At 36.3% G+C, this 12,762-nt stretch overlaps 1 protein-coding gene across 1 annotated transcript in view; it reads right to left on the bottom strand.

Moving 5' to 3' along the window:
• LOC107584733 (DENN domain-containing protein 5A-like) overlaps nt 1–12,381 on the bottom strand; it is a gene marked incomplete at its 5' end in the record, with an annotated part of 23,760 nt that extends 11,379 nt beyond the window's left edge. Inside the window, 5 exons of the mRNA XM_016271448.1 lie at nt 2,361–2,478; nt 6,494–6,587; nt 7,179–7,329; nt 11,630–11,864; nt 12,163–12,381. Coding sequence (XP_016126934.1) covers nt 2,361–2,478; nt 6,494–6,587; nt 7,179–7,329; nt 11,630–11,864; nt 12,163–12,381 — 817 coding nt within the window. The remainder of the gene's footprint in view (nt 1–2,360; nt 2,479–6,493; nt 6,588–7,178; nt 7,330–11,629; nt 11,865–12,162) is intronic.
• Between the last annotated feature and the right edge of the window lie 381 nt (nt 12,382–12,762).

The raw sequence follows: 12,762 nt of genomic DNA, 5'->3' as shown, positions 1-12,762 counted from the left end.
GATATGGGTGTCATGCCATAACATATTTTTCTTATGACTGAGTTTATATTTAATGTGAATTTAACAATGAAAGTTAATGTGAATAAAAACATTGCAAGTTAGGCTACTAATCATAACACCTGCACTGTACAGAAAGAGAGCAAAGAACATTTACATTATCAAAGGACATTTTCACTGACAGTCTAGTTCAAGCACTCTCAAAAACTCCCATTAAAATCACTGAAGCTGTTTACACTATGAAATTAATATCTTACAGATTCGTACACACATTTGCACTTTGTTGTTTCTGACGAGAGAATTTGCCAGAAAGAGAGAATTAGCCAGAAAGAGGTATTCAGATAGCGAGCGAGTGAAGAAAACACCGCATTTTAGCGATGACTCATCTGAACGCCTCTGATTGGTCATTGCATTCATAAGCTCAACAGCATCGTGTATGATTGGTTATAATGCGCAGTGCTGTAAAAACACGTCTGTCTCTGACTCAGCGTCAGCCAGCGCAGAATTTAGCAGCTGATGATATGACGCGCTGAACGTTCTAATCACGCCGGTGTGATTGTATTAAATATAGAAAATATTAATTGGCTATTTTTTGTCTTTTGGAAACTGCATTCAAAATCCACTTGGCTCAAAAATCAATCACTTTGAATGGGCATGACGCCTCTATGTGACCCTGGACCACAAAACCAGTCTTAAGTCGCTGGGGTATATTTGTAGCAATAGCCAAAAATACATTGTATGGGTTCTGATCCAAACCCTAGAGAGCTGCCTACCTAGAAAAGATTTTTGGCATCTGATGTGGAGGCTGTTCCAAACAGCTACATTTTTTACAAAATTCTAAAGCAATGCATACATCGCAGCATGCACTGCAACAAATTCAATGAAAGTAAAATAAAAACACTTATATTGTTGTCTATATTTAAAATGAAAATGTAAAAAAAACCGTTCAAAATCTTCAAACAAATAAAATTTTCACCTATATGTGTGCAATTTGTGCATTACAGAATACAGAATTATTTTAGTTTTATTAATATACTATTATTGTATATATTAATATTTTACTTTAATTTTAATTTTTTTTATAATCGTTCTATTGAATATTTAAATTTACCTTTAATTTATATCTACTTCTGTTTTAGTAATTTTAGTACTTAAACTTATTCTATTTAAGTTTTTTCCAGAGCAACATTTCTGATTTTTGTTTAAGCTTTTTAAGTTTTTCATTTAATACTTACAATTTATTTTATATAATCTTTATTTCAATGAATGAAAATAGTTGTAAGTTTCCGTTTTAAAGCCCTTTACACCAAGAAAGAGATTTTTTTGTTTTAAATGCTCAAGTTGTTTAAAGTCAGGATTGGCCGTCAATGTTCTTACGTACGGAGCCCCGCACATGGCATGCATCGTTCCTGGATGTACTTCTGCATTGACAATATCACAAAGTCACATGACGTCCAACAAAAGACTGATGTAGCTTGTGGCTTTTGAGTTACTTCAAATTTAGAGTGGCTAAACACCCCCAAGGTCCAAGTCCATTGGGTTAAACACCATGGTAAGCACAGGTGGTTTACAATATATAGAACTCCTACAATACCTACACACCTAGGCATTTAAATCTTGGTATTGTGTTAAATGAACCACAAAATAAAGACGCATCTTATGAAGAAAAGTCCCCCCCCCACGCAAAAAAAAAAATCAAATAAAGAAAAACAATCAATTGAGAAAAAATTTTTTTTTACAATTAACAATTAACAATTATTTTTCCAAACCCACGTGACCTTTCTTCCATGGGGCACAAAAATAGACATTCTGAAGAATGTTCTGATGTTTTACCATAAAATTACAATAAAAAAGGACCGGCACTGACTAAAACCACACAAAGGCACAATAAAAGGATCTTAAAATAATATAAAAATGTTCCACTAGACTCAAGCACTACATCTCAAGTAGACATTTATGACAAGATAAAAGCAAACTGACAAATGAAGGAGAGGGGTTTAAATGAGTAGAATCTAGTAGATAATAATACGGCAATACAAAAATCTTAATGGACTTAATTGTTTTCATTTTCTGTGTAAATTATCATTTCTAATTTCTTTTGTTTAATTTTGGAGCAACATAAGACCTAGTTTTTTTTTTCTGCAGTAAATATAAATGACTCTCAAATCTTGCCTGAATTGTATTCACCTGCCAAATAAAACATAAGGGAAGAGATTTCATTTTGAATTTGACAAAAGTGTCAAAAGCAGGAAGCTACAGACACTGATGGGGATGAGGGCTCAAGCTTTTAAGATGGGAAAGGCAGTGGGGAATGTCAACGTTGGCAGATTGAGATTCACAGCCTGAGCGCGGCCTGATCTCTCATCTAGCACATACCACATCCACCTTGACGGACTTTAGACAGGGCCTGAAGGACTGCGAGAACCAGTAGTAGTCCAGAGCCAGCAGAAGCTGAAGCTCAGAAAACAGACACTCCACATGCTGAGAGTGTGTGTGTGTTTGTTTGTTTGTGTTTGTGTGTGTGTGTGTGTGTGTGTGTGGAGGAATACAGAAGAGAGACGAACAAGTGTGAAAAAAGAGGGGTGAAGAAAAGAGATCCGGGAAGAGAAAGTTAACGAACAAAAACAAAAGAAACACATTAATCATGCTATGAAAGAAACTATACAATAATGACAATAGACAATAAAACAACAGAGTGTACAAAAGGAAAATAAAGAACAGGAGAAAAACATTCAGAAACTAACTAGCAAAACATGCGAAACTAACAAACATGTACACTACCAGTCAAAAATTGGGAAACAGATAGTCATTCTTTACTATTATTATTATAAAATATAGATAACATTAAGAGTATTGATAATGGTAATAATATTACTGTGAAATAACCTATATAGAATTGTTGTGACCAAAATATTGTACTGTATAATATTGTACACCAAAAAATATAGTACTAAAGGACTTACTTACATATATATATATATTTTATTTTTTTCACCATTTACTGACGCATTATTAAAATCAAAAGTTGTATCTGTTAATATTATTTAACGGACCGGAGCTAACATTAACTAACAATCAACAGCTAACGTTAACGAAGATTAATAAATACAGTAACAAATGTCTACAGTAAAAAACTACATTGAAATGAATTGCATATAGAATATATTTAAATAGAAAATTATTGTAATAATACTGTGCAATATTACTCTGAGTCTTTTTACTTTTCTTCAAGTAAATACAGGCTTGGTGAGCATAAGAGACTTCTTTTAAAAAATGGGGGGGGAATCTTTTGGCCAGCAATATAAATATAAACCATAAATCAATTCTATAAATAAAATTAAAATTCATATGTAGCCACAATTTATATTTCATTTTGCATTCTGTCCGTACCTCTCTCTGGTCATTGTCCAAATAGAGATGTTCAGCGTGTTGTTTCTGTCTGTCCTTCCTCCGCCATTGTGCTGGTGCACTGCGCTTCGCCCATCTAACACACCACAACAACACCGTTAGATTAAAAGACAAATCACAAACAACTGGCCACCAGAGTGTGCATATGGATTATGAAAAACCGGTCTCAATGCTTGATTTACCCAAGCAAGCTTAAAATGATCTACAGCTGGAGTAATATAGCTAAACCAATCATTTTAAGCCTTCTGAAAATATCTGATATAAATCTCCATATTTCTGCTCTGAAATAGCTGTTGATGAACCCTTTTGAGTTGCTACCATAATTTCAACAAATCAGTCACCGTTGCGGATTCAAAATATTTAAGCAATAATAAAAATCTTGTTCTAAAATCTAGAAGCACTGACTCACAGGATTGAATCCACCCAGCCTTATGATCAAATATATTTGGAAATTAATTATCTTTAATAAATTAAAGATATTTAATAATATAAAATATATATCCATATTTTAGGAAAGTCATTTCAGGACTAACAAATGATGTTGATCCGGGAACATGTCCAATTTAATCACGTCATGCCAGCATCAACAGCCCTGAGAGCCTTTGTGCACCAGTTAATTAATTGATGTCTCAACACATCTAGGAAAAGCCAGGCTATTTATTCTTACTTGTTGCTGGTGGGTCCAGTGGAGAGAACATCGGACTGTAAGCGGGGGAAAAAGCCCGGCTCATAGCGGCCCTGACCGATCTTCATGTCCAGCAGGTGGGGATGCAGAGCCGTGTGGTCGATCTTACACAGCCTCATCTCAATGGCCTTTTCTAAAGTGGCAAGAGAGGAACACGTCACACACATATTACTGATGAATCACAAAAACCCCGTATAAAGTCATCAAAGAAATGATGTCCTCGTCACAGAGACACAAAACCCACATGGTGGGAGGAGTGTGAGTTAGTGATGTGGTAGAATGAAAGAGACAGTTAAGCCACTGATGTGAACCCACACACCACGCTCAAAATACATCTTACACAACACAAAATCTATCAGCAATTAGAGATGCTACAGTGAGAGCTGTGAACATTTAAAAAAAAAAAAAGAATTTAGTCAACATTTAACAATATTTATAAAAAATAAAATAATAAATAATTTAAAATTAAATGTTAAATTAAATTGAATTACTAAATAAAAAATTCTATTAAAATAAATTTTAGTAGCTAAAGCAAACTACAGATTTATGCTACAGAAGTTATGCACCAAAATATCATACTTGAGGCCAGTTTTACTAACAGTTAGCGCCAGCGCAAACAGTCTTTTGGCGTTAAAATAGTACTGTCTGTTTTTACTAAAGACGCGCAGTGACGAATTATTAAAAATTTGCGCCTGACCTTATTGAATATGCATTTGTAGGAGTTCCCTTTCAGACGCCAAAATTTATGGGAGGAGAGTATTCAAATGAATCACGCAACGAGATTTACTAACGTTTGTGCTCATCAAATTACTGGCATTTGCGCCATTATTTAACGCCCAAAAAAACATGTCTGAAACTATTTTGCACTTGAAATGGCTGCAATTATTGTTGCTAGGAGAGGCACCGCAGAGAACAGAGAGCGCATGGTAGAAGGGAGAGGATTTTTTCGACATGTTTTAATTTATTTTGAATGCCAGAAGAACACATTATCCGAACATATCGTTTGCCAAGCTATGTTATTTTTAATTTGCTTCAGGAAATAAAAGATGATTTGGAACCCTCAACTAGGAGTTACGCAATACCAAATCTATCAAAACTTCTAGCAAACGTACTGTGGCTTCTTTATTCTTTATTTGCGACTACGCTAATTTGCGCTGCACTTGGTATATTGCGTTGGTCGATATGGAAATGAGATGTTGCGCCTGTGTTCTTTAATTTGCGCATTGTTAGTAAATCACACGCAGAAATTTCCACGTCCATCGGCGCTGTTTTGGAATTGCTGTCTCGCGCTAATTTGCCCTGTTTAGTAAAACTGGCCCTTAGATTCAGGGTCTTACATCTTAGCAAACACCACCAATGAAAAAATAATTCTTCAAAATAAATGAAATGCAATAAGCTAACTTTCCAATGAGTTCTATGATGATAAATGAGAGCCTTTAAAATGGTTTCCCTGCACAGACATCTTTTAATCAATCATTATTCACGTTAAAAATAAATAGCATTTTCATTTGGCTCTCTATGCTTGAACTGTCCCATTTCATCAGCAGAGCTAATGGAAGACATCTAAATGTAACACGCGATTTAAGAATCCTATCCATAATGCATTGCAGGAAGAGGAATTTAGCATGACCGTTGCATGGAGTGTGCTGTCTGTGTATTACTAAGCTAAAACGTATAGATTTTCTTATTAATGAGGCGCCATGAGGAAAACAGTTCAACTTTCCAGTAACACGTATTAGATCAAAAGGGTGCTTCTACTAAATACTGAGCAAAGGGTCTGAATACTTAGGACCATGTGATATTTCAGTTTTTCTTTTTTAATAAATCTGCAAAAATGTCAACAATGCTGTGTTTTTCTGTCAATATGGGGTGCTGTGTGTACATTAATGAGGAAAAAAAATGAACTTAAATGATTTTAGCAAATGGCTGCAATATAACAAAGAGTGAAAAATTTAAGGGGGTCTGAATACTTTCCGTACCCACTGTATATATATTTTATTTTTTTCACCATTTACTGACACATTATTAAAATCAAAAGTTGTATCTGTTAATATTATTTAACGGACCGGAGCTAACATTAACTAACAATCAACAGCTAACGTTAACGAAGATTAATAAATACAGTAACAAATGTCTACAGTAAAAAACTACATTGAAATGAATTGCATATAGAATATATTTAAATAGAAAATTATTGTAATAATACTGTGCAATATTACTCTGAGTCTTTTTACTTTTCTTCAAGTAAATACAGGCTTGGTGAGCATAAGAGACTTCTTTTAAAAAATGGGGGGGGAATCTTTTGGCCAGCAATATAAATATAAACCATAAATCAATTCTATAAATAAAATTAAAATTCATATGTAGCCACAATTTATATTTCATTTTGCATTCTGTCCGTACCTCTCTCTGGTCATTGTCCAAATAGAGATGTTCAGCGTGTTGTTTCTGTCTGTCCTTCCTCCGCCATTGTGCTGGTGCACTGCGCTTCGCCCATCTAACACACCACAACAACACCGTTAGATTAAAAGACAAATCACAAACAACTGGCCACCAGAGTGTGCATATGGATTATGAAAAACCGGTCTCAATGCTTGATTTACCCAAGCAAGCTTAAAATGATCTACAGCTGGAGTAATATAGCTAAACCAATCATTTTAAGCCTTCTGAAAATATCTGATATAAATCTCCATATTTCTGCTCTGAAATAGCTGTTGATGAACCCTTTTGAGTTGCTACCATAATTTCAACAAATCAGTCACCGTTGCGGATTCAAAATATTTAAGCAATAATAAAAATCTTGTTCTAAAATCTAGAAGCACTGACTCACAGGATTGAATCCACCCAGCCTTATGATCAAATATATTTGGAAATTAATTATCTTTAATAAATTAAAGATATTTAATAATATAAAATATATATCCATATTTTAGGAAAGTCATTTCAGGACTAACAAATGATGTTGATCCGGGAACATGTCCAATTTAATCACGTCATGCCAGCATCAACAGCCCTGAGAGCCTTTGTGCACCAGTTAATTAATTGATGTCTCAACACATCTAGGAAAAGCCAGGCTATTTATTCTTACTTGTTGCTGGTGGGTCCAGTGGAGAGAACATCGGACTGTAAGCGGGGGAAAAAGCCCGGCTCATAGCGGCCCTGACCGATCTTCATGTCCAGCAGGTGGGGATGCAGAGCCGTGTGGTCGATCTTACACAGCCTCATCTCAATGGCCTTTTCTAAAGTGGCAAGAGAGGAACACGTCACACACATATTACTGATGAATCACAAAAACCCCGTATAAAGTCATCAAAGAAATGATGTCCTCGTCACAGAGACACAAAACCCACATGGTGGGAGGAGTGTGAGTTAGTGATGTGGTAGAATGAAAGAGACAGTTAAGCCACTGATGTGAACCCACACACCACGCTCAAAATACATCTTACACAACACAAAATCTATCAGCAATTAGAGATGCTACAGTGAGAGCTGTGAACATTTAAAAAAAAAAAAAGAATTTAGTCAACATTTAACAATATTTATAAAAAATAAAATAATAAATAATTTAAAATTAAATGTTAAATTAAATTGAATTACTAAATAAAAAATTCTATTAAAATAAATTTTAGTAGCTAAAGCAAACTACAGATTTATGCTACAGAAGTTATGCACCAAAATATCATACTTGAGGCCAGTTTTACTAACAGTTAGCGCCAGCGCAAACAGTCTTTTGGCGTTAAAATAGTACTGTCTGTTTTTACTAAAGACGCGCAGTGACGAATTATTAAAAATTTGCGCCTGACCTTATTGAATATGCATTTGTAGGAGTTCCCTTTCAGACGCCAAAATTTATGGGAGGAGAGTATTCAAATGAATCACGCAACGAGATTTACTAACGTTTGTGCTCATCAAATTACTGGCATTTGCGCCATTATTTAACGCCCAAAAAAACATGTCTGAAACTATTTTGCACTTGAAATGGCTGCAATTATTGTTGCTAGGAGAGGCACCGCAGAGAACAGAGAGCGCATGGTAGAAGGGAGAGGATTTTTTCGACATGTTTTAATTTATTTTGAATGCCAGAAGAACACATTATCCGAACATATCGTTTGCCAAGCTATGTTATTTTTAATTTGCTTCAGGAAATAAAAGATGATTTGGAACCCTCAACTAGGAGTTACGCAATACCAAATCTATCAAAACTTCTAGCAAACGTACTGTGGCTTCTTTATTCTTTATTTGCGACTACGCTAATTTGCGCTGCACTTGGTATATTGCGTTGGTCGATATGGAAATGAGATGTTGCGCCTGTGTTCTTTAATTTGCGCATTGTTAGTAAATCACACGCAGAAATTTCCACGTCCATCGGCGCTGTTTTGGAATTGCTGTCTCGCGCTAATTTGCCCTGTTTAGTAAAACTGGCCCTTAGATTCAGGGTCTTACATCTTAGCAAACACCACCAATGAAAAAATAATTCTTCAAAATAAATGAAATGCAATAAGCTAACTTTCCAATGAGTTCTATGATGATAAATGAGAGCCTTTAAAATGGTTTCCCTGCACAGACATCTTTTAATCAATCATTATTCACGTTAAAAATAAATAGCATTTTCATTTGGCTCTCTATGCTTGAACTGTCCCATTTCATCAGCAGAGCTAATGGAAGACATCTAAATGTAACACGCGATTTAAGAATCCTATCCATAATGCATTGCAGGAAGAGGAATTTAGCATGACCGTTGCATGGAGTGTGCTGTCTGTGTATTACTAAGCTAAAACGTATAGATTTTCTTATTAATGAGGCGCCATGAGGAAAACAGTTCAACTTTCCAGTAACACTTTCAAAGCAAGACGTCTGAAAATAAAGGTCACAACCGCAATCAATAAGTTCTTCTTGCATTCAAATTTGTGCGTATCACATTTGATGTACATGAAACATCTGAACTATGACATTTGAAAATTACACAAAGAGACAAATAAATGCACAAAGCGTCCATATTTATCAGCAGCCAAGTGCAAAATGCAATTAAAAATTGGCTTGGTAAACAGAGTTGAGGTATTGGCTGCTCTAAATATGCAATGGTAAAAAGCTTGGTTTTTAATTAGTGTATTATTTTACTTAAAGCTGACAGATCTAAGAAGATATTTTGAAGAATGTAGGTAACCAAACAATTGCTGGTAGCAGGCACCGCAGAGAACAGAGAGCGCATGGTAGAAGGGAGAGGATTTTTTCGACATGTTTTAATTTATTTTGAATGCCAGAAGAACACATTATCCGAACATATCGTTTGCCAAGCTATGTTATTTTTAATTTGCTTCAGGAAATAAAAGATGATTTGGAACCCTCAACTAGGAGTTACGCAATACCAAATCTATCAAAACTTCTAGCAAACGTACTGTGGCTTCTTTATTCTTTATTTGCGACTACGCTAATTTGCGCTGCACTTGGTATATTGCGTTGGTCGATATGGAAATGAGATGTTGCGCCTGTGTTCTTTAATTTGCGCATTGTTAGTAAATCACACGCAGAAATTTCCACGTCCATCGGCGCTGTTTTGGAATTGCTGTCTCGCGCTAATTTGCCCTGTTTAGTAAAACTGGCCCTTAGATTCAGGGTCTTACATCTTAGCAAACACCACCAATGAAAAAATAATTCTTCAAAATAAATGAAATGCAATAAGCTAACTTTCCAATGAGTTCTATGATGATAAATGAGAGCCTTTAAAATGGTTTCCCTGCACAGACATCTTTTAATCAATCATTATTCACGTTAAAAATAAATAGCATTTTCATTTGGCTCTCTATGCTTGAACTGTCCCATTTCATCAGCAGAGCTAATGGAAGACATCTAAATGTAACACGCGATTTAAGAATCCTATCCATAATGCATTGCAGGAAGAGGAATTTAGCATGACCGTTGCATGGAGTGTGCTGTCTGTGTATTACTAAGCTAAAACGTATAGATTTTCTTATTAATGAGGCGCCATGAGGAAAACAGTTCAACTTTCCAGTAACACTTTCAAAGCAAGACGTCTGAAAATAAAGGTCACAACCGCAATCAATAAGTTCTTCTTGCATTCAAATTTGTGCGTATCACATTTGATGTACATGAAACATCTGAACTATGACATTTGAAAATTACACAAAGAGACAAATAAATGCACAAAGCGTCCATATTTATCAGCAGCCAAGTGCAAAATGCAATTAAAAATTGGCTTGGTAAACAGAGTTGAGGTATTGGCTGCTCTAAATATGCAATGGTAAAAAGCTTGGTTTTTAATTAGTGTATTATTTTACTTAAAGCTGACAGATCTAAGAAGATATTTTGAAGAATGTAGGTAACCAAACAATTGCTGGTAGCCATTGACTTCCATAGTACTTTTTCCCCCTACTATGGAACATGTCAACTAGGGTTGGGCCGATAGACGATGCCATCATCCATCGCCAATGGCTGATAGACATCCCGATGTTGAGCCGGCATCGTGACCCCCCCCCCACATCCCAATACCGTGTATTTTGGGTAATTGGGTAATTATACTACATATATATTTCGGCATCAGGGAGCCGCTATTATACCTGGCATTGAAACTGGCATCGTGCTTTTGAATGCACGATCGCTTTTAGTTTCACTTTCACTTTCGAGATTCGTGATCGCACATATTCTGTTTATACTATGGAGCGGCAGTACTTGGCACACATTTTACAAGATTATATGTTTCTCAGTGGTACTGAGAATCTGCAAATCATTCGCCATCATCCTCAGTCATCTCTCCTTACTCTGTTTATGTGGTAAGTAATTTTATGTACTGTAACGTAACAGGCAACCGTTACACCGTGTTTCCACCGGACGCGACAGTTGTCGTGTCGCGACGCGCCGCATCAGCTAAAGTCTGTCTACACTGGACGTGACAAAGCGACCTTTGAAAATCATTTGAAATTTGTGTCAGCATGCCATAAATAAAACGCGGCAGCAGTTTACTGTCGAGGACTTGTGGTGTTGCGCCGCACCGCATCCAGTGTAGACAGCATCACTGATTATAATGAGTTCTATAGACTGATCTATATATAACAAATCTCTATTATAGATCAGTGGTTCTATAGTATTTTGTCACGCCACGCCACTCGCGTCCGGTGTAGACACGGTGTTAGAAATCGTGTTTTCCCTTATAAGGATTCACGCTTCGGGCACACCCCCTAACTCTTCCCCCCCACTCAGCCCCGCCAATGTCATCATCCATCGCGATGTTTCACTTTAGACATCGTCCGATGCCAATTTTGTAGACATCGCCCAACCCTAATGTCAACTTGTTTTTGTTATCAACATTCTTCAAAATATCTTCTTCTTTTGTATTCAACAGAAGACAGAAATTCATGTAAGTTTGGAACAACTTGAGGGTGAGTAAATGATCAATGACCAGTAAAATATATTTATGGCTCTAAATGGGTATGGCAAAAAAAGGTATTTTTATGCCATAAGTGTAAGTATTCCAAATAGCTCAATTTCTAAAACAGATTAGTCACCAGGTTTATGCCGTCTCACCTGCTTCATCAATATTGGTGCATTTCTGGTACATGGAGGTCCGCAGCGTGGGTGTCCTGACATTTAGCATGCGGATCTTGTCAACACGGGAATCAAATACTCTCAGTATGTGCTCTTTGTCCTCGTCATCGTGGCACAGGATCTTACTGTCGATGAAAGAGGCAAACATCTGCGTCTCCAGGAAATGGGAGAGGAACGGCAGGTAAGGCTCCGGCTGATCCGACAGGAAGGAGGCCTGCAGTGGGCAGAATTCAGAAATGGCAAACACCATGAAGCTGCTGTGGGCTACAAAGTGTATCAGCATCCCAAAACGTCTTAGTTACGCTAAACACTTTTTTTTTTAAGTATTTTTTTTTCTGTGTACATTTTAATCATCGAAAAGAATGGCTAATCAATTTAATTCTTAAAACTTCTTGGTCAGAGCTGGTTGTAACATAGTAGGTCTTCAAGCTGGTCAGAACTGGTTGACCAATATGAACCAACATTACTTTTTTTCTAGCAGAGAAGTTTATAAATGGATCGCGAAACATCACCTTGTCAAAGTTCTGCATCTGGTCTCGGTTGCTAAACCAGGACTCTTTGTCTTGGCTGGGCTGAATGACGAACACCTCATAGTCAGAGAACATCTGCGTGAAGCGGTTGGCGAAGACCTCTCGCACTCGAATGTTCAACTGATGCATCTTCATCTCCTCTTCATCACACTGCACTTTTGAATCCTTATTAGTGCTCGTATCCTCCTTCACATCCAACTGTCAAACACAGGTGAAGGACAAAAAAGTGTCACATTGTATTAAAAAGTGATGGTGGGGTCAGTGGCACAAGAACCAGAGGGACTGCTTGTTGTGATGGCGTGACAAGGCAAAAGTGTAGCTCAATAATATTAATCAAGCTAAACTCAAATATTTTAACGTGATATTTAACTGTTTTGATAAATCAAACCAGAAATCAAGTCTGTAGTAGAGTATTTATTCATTTGAGGCAGAACTGAAATGTAACAAATTTATTCTGATTAAAAATACTAAATAGTGGAATTACGTCCCCACAGCAAACGACACCTCTCTGTAATTCTGTTAACGCAGAGCACAATAAAATAAAGTGGCAAACAATGAATCTCCCCCATGTTAATCTGACTT

Source organism: Sinocyclocheilus grahami, unplaced genomic scaffold, assembly GCF_001515645.1.
Source record: "Sinocyclocheilus grahami isolate Dianchi unplaced genomic scaffold, SAMN03320097.WGS_v1.1 scaffold62.1, whole genome shotgun sequence".
In the NCBI taxonomy this organism is placed as follows: Eukaryota; Metazoa; Chordata; class Actinopteri; order Cypriniformes; family Cyprinidae; genus Sinocyclocheilus; species Sinocyclocheilus grahami.
This window is presented reverse-complemented; position numbering and strand designations above follow the sequence as displayed.